Consider the following 20127-nt stretch of genomic DNA (forward strand, 5'->3'; position numbering starts at 1 on the left):
AGTCACAGAGACATCACTTGGATAATTATAGAGATTATTTGCGCATAATTATAGAGATTAATTAATGTTTCGAGTTTTGCGAAACTCAATTGGATAATAAACTCTCTCTAATAGTTTAGTTTTGCTACGCTCAAGTCAGAGATCGAGCCCATAAATATGTGATAAAGAAGATATTTGTGCCATCTCATTTAACCACTTTTGTGAATGCCATGTGATTAATTTTAAATAATATATATATATATATATATATATATATATATATATATATATATATATATATATATATATATAGGGGATAAATCAAATTACACCGGTGTAACATTTGAGTAATGTTACACCGCTCAATAACGCTCAACGAATACAAATTTTACAAAATACACCGTTGGATTGATAGTTTATATCATTTAGATCATTCATGTTCAATTTTACAAAAATCTAAAATCGTTTGATATGTTATTGAGATTGATCAAGCTTAACGGTATTCAATAAAAACACATAAACCGTTAATATTGATCAGTCTCAATAACATATCAAACGATTTTAGATTTTTGTAAAATTGAACATGGATGATCTAAATGATATAAACTTTCAATCCAACGGTGAATTTTGTAAAATTTGTATTCGTTGAAACGTTATTAAGCAGTGTAACATTACTTAAAAGGAGTTTTAAAATGAGAGATGAGAGGAATAAATAATATCCATCAGATTAAATTGTAAGGTGCATATTAAAATCAAATATCTTTATATTACGTGACAAAAACAAAAAGACTTATGTTCTTTGACGAGAAGAAGCTGACAAATATAGTTCTAGTCAACAACACTCAAGCTCAAGGTATAGCCAACCATATGCTCCTTCCATAATTGACATTTCTCTTATATTTCTTGCTTGAGACGATTCTGTACATACAAATCATGCTTTATTTTTAGTAATTGACTTATGTTGCCTCAGATGCTCCTTCCATAATTCACATTTGTTGTTTTATTTTTCACCGTAGTATCTGGTCCACAGAACCGTTTAATCTGATTTGGAGGTCAGTTTTAGTATCAAGTGGTTCCAACCCCCTCCCGATCGTAGTTGTGGGGGATTGGACAGTGGTCCTCCCTACTAAGTCAAAGGTTTGATCCTTAAAACGGTTAGAAATAATATAAAATCATTGATGTGGCTCTATCCTAATTTAAGCTTTTGTGATAATCGGTTATTTGACATGGTATCAGAGCATCTATGACTAAGTGGTCCAGAGTTCGATTCCCGTTCCCCTCACTTTCTAATTAAAAAGTGGAATTTAAGCATATGGTAGGTGGACCTATGCATTATCCACGCTTCAAGCCCAAGTGAGCTCTTGCATGAGGGGGCGTGTTAGAAATAATATAAAATCATCGATGTGCTCTGTCGACAAAACTAGAGAAGTAAAATTAGGAAGAAAATAAAAAAAAAATCTTATACTAAGTTGATCAAGAGGGAGATTTATACCAAACTTGACCAAAGCATGAGTCATGTATGAATTTTTTCATAAAAAGAAAAAGAAAAAAGGCTTAAATACAGTTTTATCCCCATGTTTTGAAAAATGCGGAATTTTACCTCCCCTATTTTATAATTTGTTGGATTTTGCCCCCCACCAAAATTCTGCACAAAATCTGCTTTTTAACCTCAAGTTCAAAGCTTCGCACAAAATTCAATTTGGATCAATAATTCACAAAACTTATACCGAAACGACCATAATCGAGTTATCTTTCCACAGAATCAAACCCACTAAATTTGGAGTTATAGAGAGAGATTAATTACCATTTTAGTGAAGGTCTGTCCAATTACTAATTCTGCAAAAAGCTACTTGTGATCTTCAAATTCAACATCGTCTACCGAATGCATCGTAACTCCAAATTCGACGAAATTGAAATGCCAACAAGGGTAATTTCGTTATCTTTCCATACATGTAAATAGTATTAAAAAATGAGCTACAGGGTGAGAGGCATGACGAAAATACCAGTAGTAGTTTCATACGATAATTAATTTGAACAGACCTTCACTAAAACGGTAATTAATCTCTCTCTGTAACTCCAAATTTAGTGGAGTTTTATTTTATGGAAAAATTACTCGATTGCGATCGTTTCGGTACCAGTTTGGTGAATTATTGGTCCAAATTGAGTTCTGTGCGAAACTTTGAACTTGAGGCTCAAAAACAGATTTTGTGCAAAATTTTGGTGGGGGGCAAAATCCAACAAATTATAAAATACGGGGGTAAAATTCCGCATTTTAAAATAGAATGGGTAAAATTCCGCATTTTTCGAAACAGAAGGGGTAAAACTGCATTTAAGCCAAGAAAAAACTATATAGTATATAGAGTATGTTGTTTAAGGATAACCTTAATTACGATCAGCCAAAGTTTTACTGGGATGACAAATATTGCAACCATTAAACATAAGAGACACCACAGTCACACAATCAAATACAATCTCAACACTCATGAAGTTTTGGTCTTTAGACGCAAATTTACAAAGAAAAACTTATTCCAAATTCGGCACTACACTACCACACGCTCTTAAAATCTTAGATTGAGTCTAATTCAAATCTTATAAAATCGATATATAAGATGAAAATTATCTCTACTTATAACTATACATTCAGGCCATCTCTCGATTAATGTAGGACTCTTAACACCCGCTATCTTAGATCCATCTTTACTTCATTTGTATGCATAATACGATTTGTAAAAATACAAGTAAATAATTGTAAAAAAAATAAATAACAAGTAAATATGTTAGGGAGTAAATATGAATCCTATAGAACAACACGTCACGAATATAAGATCAGTTTTCAGTTCAACAAACATAGCAGAAACTTCGTTGACAATTGATGGTATAGTCTATGTTATTGACCCCGGAGTTGCTAAGCAGAAGATTTATAATCCTCGAGTTCGGGTTGAGTCTTTGTTGTTCGGGTTAGAGATCTAGGCGTGCTGGAAGAACTCAACCAGGGAAATGCTTTAGACTTTATACTGAAAGACGTTTCAATAATGATCTTCAGCCGCAGACCTGTCCTGAAATCTTGAGATCTAATCTTGCCAACACAATTCTTACAATGAAGAAATTGGGTATAGATGATTTAGTGCATTTTGACTTCATCGACGCTCCTGCCCCTGATACCTTAATCCGTGCTTTGGAAGTGTTGAATTACTTGGGTGTACTGGATGATGAAGGTAACTTAACAAAGCTAGGTGAGATTATGAGCGAGTTTCCATTGTTAGTCCTGAATTCAACTGTTCCATTGGACACATTGACGGAGACCATCTCACGCTCTTGAATGTATACTACGCCTACAAGCAAAATAATGAGGATCCATATTGGTGTTATGACAGCTTTGTTAATAATAGGGCCCTCAAATCAGCTGATAATGTTCGACAACAGCTTGTTCGTATCATGGCTCGGTTTAACTTGAAGTTGTGCAGCACAAACTTCAATAGTCGCGACTACTACATCAACATAAGAAAGGCAATGCTAGCAGGATATTTCACGCAGGTAGCTCATCTTGAGCGGACAGGACACTACTTGACAACGAAAGACAACCAGGTGGTAGACTTGCATCCATCTAATTGCCTGGATCACAAGCCTGAGTGGGTTATCTATAATGAATATGTTCATACCAGTCGGCATTTTATACGTACTGTGACAGATATACGCGGTGGATGGTTAGTTGATATAGCACCACATTACTATGATTTGTCTAATTCCCCACAATGTGAAGCAAAGCGTGTTCTTGAAAAGCTTTACAAGAAACGAGAGAAAGAAAAGGATGCCTTTACCATACCTTTTCTGCCTTTGGATTGAAATTTGATGTTTCATCGATCTCCTGCAAGTTGATATCATAATTGGCAGAGACCTTGTTCTGTTGTACCTTACGGATTTATTTATAAATGTAAGTGTCATGCCAATGTCGAACACGAATACATGTCAGGCCACTCAAATACATCTTCTATCTATAGTATCAGTATTACACAATGTTTTAAGAACCGGGCCGGAGGTCGAACCGGTGTGGCTACTGGTTCAAGGGTCAACCGGTCGGACCGGTTCAATCGTTATTAAACCGTTTATATTGAACCGTTCATATAACTTTCTTATTTCACAATTAATAAACAAATTAATAAAGTAACATTAACAAAATAGAAAATTTAGAAACTTAAAATAAAGAAATCATAAATCCAAAATGCATAATTTATACCAAATAATTATACATAAATTCGAAATTCATAATTCATATAAATTGTTAAACTTTAAATTGGACAAAATCATATAAACTTTACATAATCATATAAACTTAAAATTGTTTGTTAAGAATTAAGAATATATTATACAATTAAGGCAAATATCAAGATATCAATGAATGCATATTAATGCATATCAATAAGGTAGACATGTAAACAATGCTGGTCAATGCATATCAGAAAAGTATATCAATTATATTAAATTGTATCAATTGTATTTAATAGGTTTTCCAATAAACTCAAATTATAGGCTAGGCATTAAATTGTATTTAATATAGGTTTTCCAATATAGGCTATGGATTAATTCCTTACTACTTCTTTGTTTCCTTCAGAAAAATATTAATTAAAGAAAACGAAAAAAAAATTGATTTTTTTTTTTTTTTTTTAATTTTCAAAAGATTCCGAACCGGCCGGTTTTTTCAAACCGCCCCCGGTTCACCGGTTCGAACGGTTCCGGACGGTTCGTACCGGTTTCAAGCAGTTTTTTTCCGGTTCTGCAGACTACCGGTTCTCAGCACTAGCCCGGACCGCTGCTGTGTCCGGTTCCCGGTTGAACCGGTTGAACCGGCCGGTCCGGTCCGGTTCTTAAAACATTGGTATTACATAGCCAAATAGTACTAAATTGATGCCATTATGATATAAGAAGCATATTACAACACATAAGTTTTCAGTTAACATGTGAATCTCATGAGATTAAGCTAATCTCAATTAGCAAAATATAACAATCTATAAAAAGAAAATTACAACTAAGAAATCCTTAACAGGAATTCAACTTTCTTATTCATCAACCATATTTTTCCCTTCATTATTAAACCATAATTAGCCTAGTTAATCATAAACTAGCTAACCTCATTTCAATTAAGCCACAGCAACAACACTACCTTTATGAACAGAAGTCTTCACATTAAGACCAGGTGCACCAAAACAGAAGTAATGACCCTTCAACTTCCTTCCAACAGAATTTCTCTTCACCAATTTTGGTGTTTCATCATCAAAATCATGAGGTAACTTGTGACTCAAGCAAGATGGTCCAGCAACAATCTCATTTTCATCAATATAAACACCCTTTTGTTTAAAATCAATTGATCGAGGCGAAGATATCGATGATTTTGAAAATGAACTTGATCTTGATCTGCCAGAAGCAAATCTCTTTTTAGCATTAGGACTTGACTGATAACTCCTAACAGAAAGTGTTCTTTTGTTGTTTGGAATCGGACTCGGCTTCGAAGAAGAAGAAAATCTTTGTCTAAGTGAAATTTCATCACAACTAGTAGTACTCAATTTCTTGCATGATGATGAATCAAATGAAATTTCATCATTAGATAATTTCTTTGTTCTTTCAATTTTCTTCTCTTTTGGTTTAGTACTCCAATGAAGTGCTTTTTTCAACCTTGATGCTGCAGAGTTAACAGAACTTGTCCTCTTACTAATATTCTCATTGGTTGATGATTCAAATGGAATATTTTCTGACGAAGATGAATTACTCGTTCCAATGATTCCGCGATGATGGTTCGATGGTACATTTTCGATACCGGTATGCAAAAATATTTGAGTATCCAAAATTCCAAATTTCGTGCCGGGACTAGTTCCAATATTACTTTGCATTCTCAAATGTGAAGCTATAGCTTTTCTTGAATTATAGCCTCGAAAACCAAACATTCCACCGGCCGAGATCAATTTCTTGATCAAAATATCCGATTTCAACGAGTTAGGGTTTTGTTTAAGGTAATCAAGTGGTGTCATGCCATGAACATCACATATGTTGAGATTGATGAAAGGTGCTGTCATCAAAAGTTGAACAAGATCAATGTGAATGTTACCTATGATTGCCATATGAAGTGCTGTTCTTCCATCATTGTTCTTGATGTTAATGATTTGTTCAACATGAAAGTGATTTGTGGTTAATAGGTTTTTTAGAAGCTCGATTTGTCGGTCGAGTCTTCGAAATGCAGGTGTTTGGAAACCAGAAACAGCTTTGTGGAGAAAAGTTTCTCCTAAATTGTTTCTATGAGAGATTAGTGTTGGAGACGAAGCGATTAGAGCATTAGCAGCTGATAATTGGCCTCGCGAAGCAGCTACATGTAAAGCAGTGTTTCCTTGATGATCTGTTGAGTTGATTAATATGTCAAAGGTTGATGCTAGATATTTAACTACCTGCATTATGAGATTCAATAACAGGTTTTGAATATAATTGTCAAAATAACATAAACAAATTAAATTATATTAATACTATAACATGTCAATAATATAGTATTTTCTAAATACAACTATACAAAGCATATTTACACAGGACTGTTGCATAGATCAAATAACTTTATAAGGTCTTATTTCTAATATGGTAGGTGTTTGATTCAACTTTTTAAAACTCGGACTAAAGATTGAACCGGTGAGAAGCAAAATTCGTCCACGGTTGAATTGGATGACAAATGACTAAATAAGTTTAAAAAATAAAAACAAAAACCTAATGAACCAATCGCCGTTGAATTAGTTGAATCTCTGCGACTAAACTTGAGATGCCAATTTGTCCCCGTAAGTGGGGATCCGGATGGGGACTGTCCAATTGGAGATAGGGAAAGAACACTCCCTAAATAATCCACGCTTCTATCCACGCTTCTATTCCGTTGACATCCCTAGACTCAACTAGATTGTAATTCAACTAGGATCAAACCAACCGGAGAACAGGTAGGTTCTGGTTCAACCGATCGAACTGGCCAGTTCAACCTTAATTTCGTTTATAAAACGTTGGTTTGATTAGGATTTTAGTAGTAAGTAGTAAGTAGGATTTTATTTCTATGTGATATTCATCTATGCATAAGAAAATATCCATATTTCAATCAACACAAACATAACTTAGCTGAAAAAAGGTCAAAAAAGGAAAGAAAAAATCAAATAAAATGTGAAGAAAATCACCTCAACTTTCCCTCTGGCTGCAGCTGCATGTAACACAGTTGATCCATCAACATCTCTAAAAGCCAAAATGTCAGAATAATTTGCAAGAAGGTCCTCCAAAATTTTCAAATTACCCCCTCTAGCAGCAGCATGAACAGCTCTATTAATCATTTCCAACCTATAAACAGAAGGAATCTCCCCAATATGTTCCTCCATAATCCCATCTCTAGCATTAACAAACCTTGGTGAAACTGCAAAATCAAAAAGTACCTTAAAAACATCACAATTCTTGCTTCTAGCAGCAGCATAAAGAATATCAGTAACACCATATTCTCCTTCACCAAAAACCAACAAAGGATTCCTCTCAAGAAGAATTTGGACAAAGGTTAAGTCTCCGGCTGATGCAGCCGTGTACATTAACCATCCACCATAGCCTGACTTGATCAAAGAATTCTTCGATTTCTTGGATTCGCTTTCTAATAGAAGTTTATGTGCTACTTGTGAACGGAACTTTGCAACATTGTTGAATTGTTCTTCGTCATCATCCCATACCACTTCCAGACGCCTGATTCGGCGTAGGGAAGTGAGTTTGAAGAGATGATTGCTATCGATTTTAAGCATTTCACGAACCAAATCATAGTGGCCATTAGCTGCAGCCCAATCTATTGGTGATGCATACCACCATTGATCGCCGGTACTCTCCCAACGGAGAGGAAAATTTCTTGGAGACATTTGCACGATTTTTTTCAAACACCAAAAACTAATGAATTTGAAAAACCAATAGGTTCAATAAAAACAATACATAAAATCGAGTTTATGATCCGTATTCACCTAGACAAAACGAGTTGACCTAGAATTTGGAGTTTGACAACCTTAAAATTGAAGAAAAGAAATAAAGCATGTAAATATGAAGACAATACAAGAGACTAATAAATAGTAAAATAAGGAATTGAATTGAACTATATAGTTGCAAAGTCACATAAATTAGAACACCAACTAATTAAATATGATAGGGATTATTGAAGTACAATAAAGGAAGAGAAAGGTGTTGTGTCTTTTTAAGAGGGGTGTGGTGTGATCAAAATTAATAATATCACATAAATGGTACAAGAAAAGAAACAGCCATAATTGTTCTCACAAAGTTTGGCTTGAAAAGGTAATTGTAGGAACATAAAAAGAAAGGTATGAGTGGAAGAATAACATAGTTTTATAAGTGATCACAAAACCGATTTGTAGGAGAGATTATTATAATGGGATAATCTCATAATCCAAGATTTTTATTTAGCTTGGAATCCGAAAAAGGATCTTTAAGGTATCCGAATTTACTGCTGTCAATTATTGACGTAGTTTTACGCTGTAGTCAATTCTGACCATTGATTTAAGATCGGATTGTTCAGATTTAAAATACAATTTTATAAAGCAAAATAATCGGCCGAGATAGTTACAACTCTGCTGTAATCACAGGATATATGATTCCATCTTTAAGTCTTATAAATGAAAACATGTGGTGAGGGGGGTTTAATCTCTTAATTTTTTTCTTCAGAGAAAATTAGTGAGAACTCACTTTGTGTCCTATAAATTTTGCGACAGAGATTAGTTAATGTTAAATAGTTCTTTAATTTTAGCATCCAAATATTTTTCTTTGCATTGTCAAGTACTACTCTAGTGATTAGTATTTAACCTGGTGAATAAATGAGTATACCACTCTTCAAACCAAATTACTCTATTCTAGTATCTTTATGGTTTGAGGGATTAGTGATTTACTAAGCACTATTAAATGTGGTTATGAGCACATGAATAATAATGATAGAGGTTGGCCACAATGATGGAAGAAATAGGAAGTTGGACAAATGCAATAGAGATTTCACTGTTCATAAAGATATTGGAGTAATCATATGGAGGCTAATCTGAAATAGAGTGCTTTTGCTTTACACTTTTATAGACATAGCTCATGGCACAATCAAATGTTGTTTGCTACTTGTAATAAATTAAAATTTTTTTGAAGGGCAAATATATATATATATATATAGGGGAGGGATCAAATTACACCGGTGTAACATTTGAGTAATGTTACACCGCTCAATAACGCTTCAACGAATACAAATTTTACAAAATCCACCGTTGGATTGAAAGCTTATATCGTCTAGATCTTCTATGTTAAATTTTATAAAAATCTAAAATCGTTTTATATGTTTTTTAGATAGATCAAAATTAATGGTTCATGCGTTTTTATTGAATACTGTTAATCTTGATCTATCTCAAAAACATATAAAACGATTTTAGATTTTTATAAAATTTATAGATGATCTAAACGATATAAGCTTTCAATCCAACGGTGGATTTTGTAAAATTTATATTCGTTAAAGCGTTATTGAGCGGTGTAACATTACTCAAATGTTACACCAGTGTAATTTGATCACTTCCCTATATATATATATATATATATATAAAGCAGAAGTCACCAATATAAGAGGAGATCACAAACAAAGAGAAATACCGAGAGTACTCCCAAAAAAAGAAAAAACATAGTTGAATAATCAATTATATTCCATGAGAAAACATGGTTAACAGGTTAAATTAAAGTGGATAGTTTTTTTTGGTTACATTAAAGTAGATAGTTTAATTAGCACACACATTTTAATTCAACCGATAAATACTAATATTATTAAATAAGACATGTTTACTTTAATTTAAACCTGTAATTTGTCCCGTAAACTTAACTCAGTTGGTAGAAACGTTGCATTATACTATGCAGGAGGTTGGGATTTGAACCCCGATCATCATCCACTTATCATCTATTAAAAAAATAATAGCTTAGTTCTAAAATCGGTATCTTATTTAATTTAATTAAATAAATGATGTGCTTACAAATTAATATTCTATAAGAATAAGAATGTTTGTTGCAAAGTTTATTGTAATTGACTTGCAAGGCCACACGTTTCTGATATATATATATATATATATATATATATATATATATATATATATATATATATATATATATATATAAATGGAATCCATGAAAATGAAAAAGATAGGTTGTCAATTTTTAATATATAATTCTTGCTTACTCTATAGCACTTATATTTGTATAATTCTTTCTGATTTATTATTTGAAGCTCTGTTTCGATGGAGCTCTATTCTATGGTATTGTTGTTTGTCCTCAGATCGGCTTTTGTTGGTGCTGTTGGGTGATGGTTTCTGTTGGTCCTCCTTCGTGTCAGTGGACTCGGATTGCTTAGCTAGAAATTTCCCATTAACTTGTTGTCTCAGTGAGTCGTTAGTTTTTGGATTTGTTATCGTGTTGGGGGTCGGAGCCATTGCCACTCTCAAAGGTCTGAAAGATTTGTTATCAGTTTTCGGATTGATTACATGTACCGTTTCTAATATCCTCATCATCGGTCTCGTTCACATTAGACTATATGGTTTGAAAGAGTCTATTTGCTTGTTGTTGTTCTCTGCAGAGAGTTATTGGTTCTTCGATCAGTTTCCTGTTGATGATTAATTGGTTCATTCACCAAAATATAGACTTCAAGAAGTTGGTTATCTATAAAATGTTTGAGGTGCCATATGCTTTTACGTGGACTTACACTGGGTTAGGTTTATGTCCCAATTTTGTTTATATATTTTTTCTTTTTAATTGATTTAATAATAAAGAGATATAAACAAATGATACGGGCGAAGCCTGTTTTGTCATTAATGTCTTGATGCTTTTCGCTTATAAAAATAAATAAATAAATACTGTTAAAAAAATAAAAGCATTAGGTAATGAATGATTTTGAGAAATTTGTGGGTTGGTGATAGAGATTGAACTATTATAGGAATATGCACAATGTTCACCCAATATCAATCATATTTTTCACCACGTCACCCCATTTTTTTTATATAACACAACAAATTAATAATTTTTATTAGATGATCGTATAAAATTATTTTACACAGTTAGTGCATCTCTATTAAACTTCTATTACTCTGCAAAAAAAATTAAACTTCTATCACATTTACTATACATCTGCCGGCGACATTAAGCATTACATATTTTAAAAAATGTCATATTACTTATTTAAAGATGTTAAATGAAAGATCTTTAAAAAAACCTAATAAATCATATTCAGTTTTTAAATAGATAAGACTTGAACCTAAAAACAAGTCTATCACACGTACATGTCTTGCTGAATTAGACCTTGATATTTTGAACAAAAATTAGGCTTACACTACACATGGCAAAGGTTTAATGGTTTATCAAAGTAAACATAAATTAATGTAATTAATAATGAACATGTGGAGATGAAGTAATTTGACATTATCAAATATTTAAAAGTGTAAATAAAATAAATGATAAAGAATGCAAAGCACGCGTAGGAGACATGGCTAATATTCCCTCTTGAGAATATCCCCTCAATAGAGAGAGTTTCAACATTATAAAAAAAAAAAAAAAAAAACCCTTAATTAGCCTTAAAGATATTTTTGGTTTTAGATTGGTCCCTTAAAAAAAATGTCTGAATAGGTCCCTTAAAGAAAAAAAATGTCTGAATAGGTTCCTTAAAGACATCTTTGTTAATCAGTTTAGTCCGATTTCTTTAAGGGACGAATATGAAACCAAAAACATCTTTAAGAAACCATTTTACTAATTAGCCTGAAAAAAAGAGAATTTCAACTTTTCCACAAGATCTCATCTTCTATTGCCCGAAACATGGTAGGGATACAACCAAAAGTTTTGTACCAGATCCGTGTTCAAGATATTTTTTATGGTAAGTGTTCGTCTGTTTTAAAATAAGTGTCGTAGTTGATTATTTTATGTAAATTAATGTATAATTTTAATTATTATTATTTTAAATTTTTTATTATTAAAAATTATAAATAGTTGATTTTTTAAAAATATTTGTTGATTATTTTATGTATATTAATGTATAATTTTAATTACTATTATTTTAAATTGTTTATTATTAAAAATTATAAATAGTTGATTTTTTAAAAATATTTATTGAGACAAATCTAACATCTTATATATGGTAAATTCTAATGTGGACCACTTCATCAAGTGGTCCATGATGGATCAGTCATGAATAACATTATAACGAATACGAATTTTACAAAATCCACCGTTGGATTGAAAGTTTATATCATATAGATCATCCATAGAAAAAATAAACCGTTAATGTGTCTCAATAACATATCAAATGATTTTCAAAAAATTTAAAAAAATTTATGAATGATCTATACGATATAAACTTTCAATCCAACAATGAATTTCGTAAAATTCATATTCGGTAGATCATTTGTCCACGGTGGACCACTTGTGAAGGTGGTTCAGCGTAGCATTAACCCTTATATATTAATATATGATGAAAACAAGTTATGGTACTCTAATACCTAAATAGCTCTCCTATAGTCTAATTTTTTGCTCCGATATCTCATTTGAACATCACACTGATAAAGAGGTTAGCATTTCACTCTACACCATTACAGCTAAGCCACCAATATCTACTAAATCAATAAATCTTTTGACCACAAAAAACATGCTAGTTGAGTATAATGAACACATTATCTATGAAAATCAATGACCTTAAATAAAAGTTGGTAATGAATTCTTTTAGAAGTGTTAGTTCACCTTGTTTAGTACATGATAGGGTGGCAAGGATTACTACAGATTTGTTGAGTTGTCCTTGCTAGATACTTGTAATAGTGACCTAAGTCCAACCTTTCATATTTGGAAATAGATCAAATGCATTGGTTTTCTTTGTGCACTTATGTAGTCACCATGTTTATAGCCGTCCGATTAAGATTTGATTGTCTAAATAATGCATACCTAATTTTAATTTAATAATTTTAAAAATATCGTGCTTAAATTCAAACTGTTTGATTTTGATCATACGACCACTGACATCTGACTGCATAATTCAAGTGACATTCTGACTACGCTCAATCCCGATCCTTCGTGTCCATGGATATTTTGGAATCAATTATAGCTCTCAAAAAGCAAAATTGAAAATGTGAAAGGTAGCTTTTAACATAGGTACTGCATCCATAAGAGCTTTATAGTGTAGGGCAAGTCGAATGCTTTTAACAACAATAATTATGCATGTCAATATATGTAATGTCCAAATCCACCCTCCTCGAGTATCATTTTCTTGCGTCTTCTTTTATCTTCTTCTAGTCTCTTTCTTGCTTTGATGGGGGTTCATGAAAAATCAGTTTCACATGGTCTCAAAGGAGGACATACCCATCACTAACTAACAGCCTCTTAATATCCTATTTTCAAAAGTGATTTTGAGTATTTAAAATTGATTTTGGTATGTTTGTGTTGTTGTTGTACGTAGGTAGTATATTGATTTTTTTTTTATAATTGATTCTAATTTAAAGTTAATATATGCATGTAATTTTTACTTTCAAAAACATGATTTTTATATTTAAATTAAATTATTGTTCAACTAATTTTCAGTTGAACGAATCTAAACATAAATATATCATCATTTTATTTTAAATTCACTTTTAATAAAAATCAATTCAATTAAAATCAATTTTTATTACCGTAGAATAAAACACACACACACACACACTTAGATTCTTGGTTTTCATATGTAACTATGGAGTATTTTGACCCAAATGATTAACGAGTTTCGATTACAGTTAAATCATTTAAAAGCATTGGATTTTAAATTCTAGTTGAAATAATCTTTATCCAGACTTTATTTATCTCTCTCAGTCGAATTTCAGATTATCAGAATTCCCTTCGTTTATAAACCGAAAGGTAGGGTAAAAATCAAATTTTATGTATTCAAGCAATCACCAATCAAAAAATTTAGGTTAAAATCAAACAACTCATTTTTAACTTGCATTTTAGTTTTAACTCAAAAAATAAAAAAAGAACTTTCCTATCTCAATATATTACTATAAGAAATTTGATTTTTGGCAGCATTTTTTTTTCGTTATAAGTTGTTGGCAAAACGACTTTGTTCTACAAAAAATTTGATTTTTGATAGTGTCTTTTTTCATTACACGTCGTTGGCAAAACTTTCGTTACAAGTCGTTGGCAAAACTTCATTTAATAGTTTTGTCAATGACTTATAATGAAAAAAGGCGTTGCCAAAAAACCAAATTTCTTGTAGAGCAATAATTGCACATAATTCAAATTTGATTATGCATATTTATGGATGCATGCTCCATAGACTATATACTATCTCTAACATATGAATAAGTAGATAAATGATCAGATTTTCTCATTAGGTTGAAATGACTATTAAAGATAAGTTATGGTGTAAACATTTTAACAAAAACAATGAAATCATCGATAGAGGTATATAAAACTTATATTTGTTTTTTTTCTTTATTTTCCCAATCTTCTAATAATTGGACCACAAATGTGAAGAACAAGATTAAAGATACAAGGATTGAGGGACCACTAGATTATGATGTATACACATTATGTCCATATGCATATCTACTACTATCTTAGTTAAAGCAATTAAAAAGTATACAAGACCCATTACCTATATGACTAATGCTGAATTGTAGGCCCCACCAAGTCAATTTACACTAAAGAGAGATAGCATATGCATTTTCCAGTGAACCTAAAAAAGTGATGTATTATTTGAACATCCCATCTGGTTAGTTCATTAGCAAGGGGGCAAGAGATGGTGGCTTCCATCCACAAAGTTCCATTGCAATGTCAAAACTAGGGCCCATGTACAAGACACAATAATAATATATAGCCTTAACTAATTATATTGATCCCTATATGTATGTTTTTTTTATTTAGTCTCTGTATTATATTTTTGTTGGTTTTAGTCGTTGTATGTGTAAATTTTGTTGATTTTTGTCCCTTCTGTTAAAAAATGATAGCTAACTAGTAGTTAATTAGCTACCAACTAGCTACAAATTAGCTACAAACGAAAATGGGAGGGACAAAAATTTACAAGATTTACACATACATGAACTAAAAAAAAAAAAAATGATACATGAACTAAAACCAAAAAATTACATACATACAGGGACCAATGTGATATTTAATTCTAATACATATATTTGTTTAATTCACATAGTTTTCTCAAACTATACATATATTATTAAAACTCTTAAAGAAAAATTTGTCGAACATTTCATTCTTATAAAACTTGAAAGATTTATTTTTACAAGCGAGAAATATAAAATTTACACCAAAATCTACAATATATATATATATATTTATGTAACATTAATTAATCATGGTGAAAATAAAAGGAAATTAAGGATTAATATGTACCACATTTTACACTAATTGGGTATTTTTTTTTAGGGTAAATGATCATTTACCCCCTGCAAAATAAACGAATTTTCGTTTACCCCCTGTGCAGATTTTTTTTTTGTTTACCCCCTGCAAAACATAGATTCACTCATTTTGCCCCCTAGGTGTACAGCAGGACATGTGACTGTGCACATATGCTGACGTGACTTGTACACGTGAAAAAAAAATCATTTATATTTTTTAAAAAAACTCTACGTCAGATAATATATTATTTTAAAAAAAATTCCTAAAATAAAAAAACAATTTTTTTTTATTTTGCACAAAAAATAAAGATTTACTCCAAGATTTACTCCCAAATAAAATTCATTTTTAAAATAAAAATTTTAAAGATTTATTTTCAAATCTTTTTTAATTAAAAAAAAAGAATCTTTATTTTTTAAAAACAAAACCATTTTATGTTAATCTTTTTGAATTAAATAAAATAGAAAAAGTACCACAGTAAAAAAAATAGAAAAATAAGTTTCAGTTTTCATCTTCTACCAAAACTATTTGCCCTAGAACTAGAAATAACGAAGTAGAAGAGGACTCCGGCGATTGAAGAAGACGACGACGAATACGATCAAAAAGGTGGAACTAGAAATAACTAATCGCCGGAGTCCTCTTCTACTTCGTTATTTCTAGTTCTAGGGCAAATAGTTTTGGTAGAAGATGAAAACTCAAACTTCTTTTTCTATTTTTTTTTACGGTACTTTTTCTATTTTTTTCAATTCAAAAAGATTAACATAAAATGGTTTTGTTTTTAAAAAATAAAGATTCTATTTTTTTTTAATTAAAAAAAATTTGAAAATAAATCTTTAAAATTTTTATTTTAAAATTAAATTTTTTTTGGGAGTAAATCTTTATTTTTGGTGCAAAATTAAAAAATTTATTTTTTTATTTTAGGAAATTTTTAATTTTTATTTAAAAAAATAATATATTATCTGACGTGGAATTTTTTAAAAAAATATAAATGATTTTTTCCATGTGTACAAGCCACGTCAGCATATGTGCACATTCACATGTCCTGCTGTACACCCAGTAGGCAAAATGAGGGAATCTATGTTTTGCAGGGTTAAACAGAAAAAAAATCTGCACAGGGGATAAATGAAAATTAGCTTATTTTGCAGGGGGTAAATGATCATTTACTTTTTTTTTTATGCATAAGAAATGTAATGTCACGGATCTTATCACATAACCACTAAATAAAAATAAATAAATTTATAGTGACAATACACTAACTAACACACGTAACAAATCTCATTGTATTTTTAACAGATATATATAGAAGTATAAAATTAAAATCTATTGATCTTCTCCAAACAAGTAGTCCCTATGTAAAAGATATTCAATTCTAACAAGGAAGTTTATGCAAATATTTAAGCGCACACACAAGTGATCCTTGAAAGCCACAACTTGATTTGTACAATTTCTACAAGAATCTTCTTTAACCATGTTAAGGTTTTAAAAAAGTATTTTGCGACTATCATTGCGCTCCCAATATCAATCTTTTCAAATTGTTGCGACTGCAATTGTATTGCAATTAGGGCACAAGTTAACACGACCATTTTTCAAAATATCAAGATCTTAGCATAACCGCGGCTAACTATAGTCGCTATTAACTATAGTAACAATTTATTTTACATCTTCTATCATAATTGTTGGATTAATCCAACAGCCAACAATGATGCTACTGAGATATATATCTGCAGCTGAGGATCCAAATCGGAAGTTTGTAGCACGAACTAAACAATTAATATCTATAATTTAACAAAAGATTCGTTGTTCAACAATATCATCTGGACAAATAAATAATTAGTAACTAAACAATTACACTTTACGAAGTGTAATTAAAAAATTAAACATTTATAACAAGGCTTTTTCTGTTCTGTCCCTACACTAAGGCTTTTTCTTTTACAAAAAATTTAAGGTTTAATTGTAATTTTCATCCATAAGTTTTACAATTGTTCGATTTTGGTTCCCCAAGTTTTAATTGTGTGATTTTAACTTATAAATTTCACAATTGTTTGATTCAAAAAAAAAAAGTTTCACAATTGTTCGATATTAGCCATAAAAAATAGTACAATTCTAAAACTTTGGAAGCACATTAATTAAGAGTCAAAGAACACCAGTGATATCAGAGTCGATACAACCACAGTTGTGGCACTATAAGTATAATGAAGAAGCAACATCATCAGTCTACGACTGTTCTCTCTTCTATAATACACTTTAGCTACCTAAAATCAAACTAATAATCTTTACATTGAGTCATTGATCCCTATTGCTAAGCTTAAACCATAAGTATATATGAGAATTTATATAATCTATCTTTCTATATATAAAAACTAAAGAGGTGTATGTACCAAAAAAAAAAAAACTAAAGAGGTGTTATAGCAACATCTGAACCATTAAGTTTATTAAATACTGTAATATCTAACCTATACATGAAAATTAGAGTTGCCCTGGAAAATCGCCGAAACTTCGTGTTAGATATAAAACCATTCATGCATTTCCACCTAACAACTTAAGCTTTTGAGAATGGTTCTTGAACATGTTGTCGCTTGGCAGAAACTCAGTTAGAAAGAGAAAGCACAACAAGAAAACCACACAAAATTGTAAGTAGCGACTATCAAGGTTTTAAATTGTGGTATGGATCCGCAATTGCGTGATTTTCATTCACGTGTATAGCCATATCAGACGATTTCGGCCATGTTCAATCAAATTTTCTCACCAAAAAAAAAAAAATTTGTGAACCTCAAATTCTAATGTGCGTCAGATCTAATGAAAAATCTTACTTTTAACAATTTCAACCTTGTATTTTAAGCACATTCGTATCAATGTTTAGGAATAAACTATAAGACTTTGCAATGGTAGGTAAATAGTATAGTGGCGTATAGTGTTGAATTTCAAAATGATTTCATGCCGCAACAACTGCATTGCGCATTTGAGCAATTGCAATGACCTTAATCATAACAACCGCATCTGTGACCGCAATTTAAAACCATGGAGACTATCTCTTGCGGTTGTATTTTCTTCAAAGTTCATATCATTCTGTTCTCAACAAAGAAAGGATAATAATAGTGACAACCCCAAGTATATGATAACAATTGGAATATCATAGGCTCCTTAATGCTAACATATTCCAATAACAAGCACAATCAAACAACTCTGACAACAAATAAGAATTGAACAATTTTCACATTCAATGCAATAGAGCAAAATAAAATTAAAGTCATTGAATGAAAAGTTTACATGTTGGAGATTTCCTTGGACAGGAGGACAATTCTTTTATAATTTGACTTTCTTCCAAAAGCATTTCATTGCTGATTTTCATTTTTTCTAAAAGACTTGCATTCTGCAAAATATATCTTGCAAATTGAAGATCACTGGCTAAGCCTAAGCCGTCAAAGCTTAAAATAGTACATGATCTTAGGTGAGACGAAACACATTCAAGAACTGAACTTGGACATTTCCATTCCTTAGATGAGCTGCTCCGCGTCCACTGTCTCAAAACCATAAAAAATAAGAAAAACAAAAAAGAAGCAAAGAATTAAACACACATACTAATCAACAAACCTTTCGAATAAAAAGAATTTGAAGCTTGGGAGAATGTTGGAGAAGTTCTACTACAGTATCCCAAATATGAAAGAAACCTTGACAAAACACTAGTTTGGTATGAATTAAGTTTTGAAACACTGGAATGACTTTGAAAGAAGTCTCTTGATCTATCGGATTCAGCGTTATTTTTAAGCTTAGATACTCGACATTCTTAAAGACATTTAATATAGCATCTATTGAACCAATACTAGCTCTAACTAACTTAGACAAGGTCAAAGATTTAAACCTTTCTTCTGGTGCATTGTATTCACCAAGATTCGTATAAAAGATACGTTTAGCATGCAAATCTTGTAGGATAGGACAAGCAGAAAGAAAATCCATGTAATCATTCGGACTCTTAAAAAGAACGTAATTCAAAATTAGGGTTTTGAGTGATGGAAGAGAAACACATGAAATATCACGTTCAATATTTATCAATTTAAGATTGAGAATAACAAGGGTTCGAGATATTAAAATATTGTTCTTCAAGGTGTTGAAATGCAGATTAAGACGAAACTCCTCAATACCACGCCGGTTTGCGGCTTCTAACCATGAGTTGATGATGATGTAACTATCTTTCTGTTGGTCTTCAAAATAACAGTCGAGGTAAAACCTTTTGAGTGGTTTATTAGGCGAAAGAGGGGAGAGCATGAGATTATCAACAAAACGACGGAAGCCATGGCAGTTGATATCATCGTCTTTGAAGGTTTTGTAGTCGAAGTGTAGAACATCGAGTGAATAGAACAGTGAGGACCAACGTTTGGAAATAAGGGTTGTGGTGAAAGCGAGGTTTGTTGGGAGAAAAGAGAGAATATGAAGCAATAAGTCGTCTGGTAAATCACTGATTCTATCATGGAGAACCATTGTTCAGATGGAAGGAAGCGTTAGGTTTTTTTTAAAAAACTTAGGGTTAGGTTTTTTTGAAGCATCTTAGGATATTTTTTATTTTTTTTTTGTTTATAACCCTCTGATTTCGAACCCGGGTTCTCCCGAAATCCGTCATTTTGGGTGAAGCTCATTAACCACTTAAGCTAGATGAATGACTTGGTTTGCTTAAGATTAGGTTATATTGTTAGCAAAATATATGATTTAGCTATAAATAAATAAATGGTTTTGTTGTGTAAA

At 31.4% G+C, this 20127-nt stretch overlaps 2 protein-coding genes and 1 pseudogene across 2 annotated transcripts; 1 reads left to right on the forward strand and 2 right to left on the reverse strand.

Moving 5' to 3' along the window:
- Window positions 1–2769: 2769 nt before the first annotated feature.
- Window positions 2770–3822, forward strand: LOC123885895 (annotated as a pseudogene).
- A 1046-nt stretch (window positions 3823–4868) lies between these two features.
- On the reverse strand, window positions 4869–9054 carry LOC123887414. Its single transcript, XM_045936735.1, has 2 exons — window positions 7167–9054; window positions 4869–6410 (listed from the first exon to the last, which is right to left on the reverse strand). The coding sequence occupies exons 1-2, from the start codon at window positions 7875–7877 to the stop codon at window positions 5115–5117; spliced, it is 2007 nt and encodes a 668-aa protein (XP_045792691.1). The 5' UTR covers window positions 7878–9054; the 3' UTR covers window positions 4869–5114.
- Window positions 9055–18637: 9583 nt separating this feature from the next.
- Window positions 18638–19866, reverse strand: LOC123885896 (F-box/FBD/LRR-repeat protein At5g56420-like). The gene is made up of 2 exons (XM_045935236.1): window positions 18982–19866; window positions 18638–18907 (listed from the first exon to the last, which is right to left on the reverse strand). Exons 1-2 carry the CDS (start codon window positions 19864–19866, stop codon window positions 18638–18640), a joined length of 1155 nt encoding a protein of 384 aa, XP_045791192.1.
- Between the last annotated feature and the right edge of the window lie 261 nt (window positions 19867–20127).

This window comes from Trifolium pratense, linkage group LG5, assembly GCF_020283565.1.
Source record: "Trifolium pratense cultivar HEN17-A07 linkage group LG5, ARS_RC_1.1, whole genome shotgun sequence".
In the NCBI taxonomy this organism is placed as follows: Eukaryota; Viridiplantae; Streptophyta; class Magnoliopsida; order Fabales; family Fabaceae; genus Trifolium; species Trifolium pratense.

Bases quoted from the DNA above. Each gene is read 5' to 3' on its own strand.
- LOC123887414 (XM_045936735.1), bottom strand. From the start codon at position 7,877: ATGTCTCCAAGAAATTTTCCTCTCCGTTGGGAGAGTACCGGCGATCAA. The intron at 6,411-7,166 runs GTGATTTTCTTC...CTCATAATGCAG, and splicing joins CAGCCAGAGGGAAAGTTGAG to GTAGTTAAATATCTAGCATC.
- LOC123885896 (XM_045935236.1), bottom strand. From the start codon at position 19,866: ATGGTTCTCCATGATAGAATCAGTGATTTACCAGACGACTTATTGCTT. The intron at 18,908-18,981 runs GTTTGTTGATTA...GTTTTGAGACAG, and splicing joins AAATTCTTTTTATTCGAAAG to TGGACGCGGAGCAGCTCATC.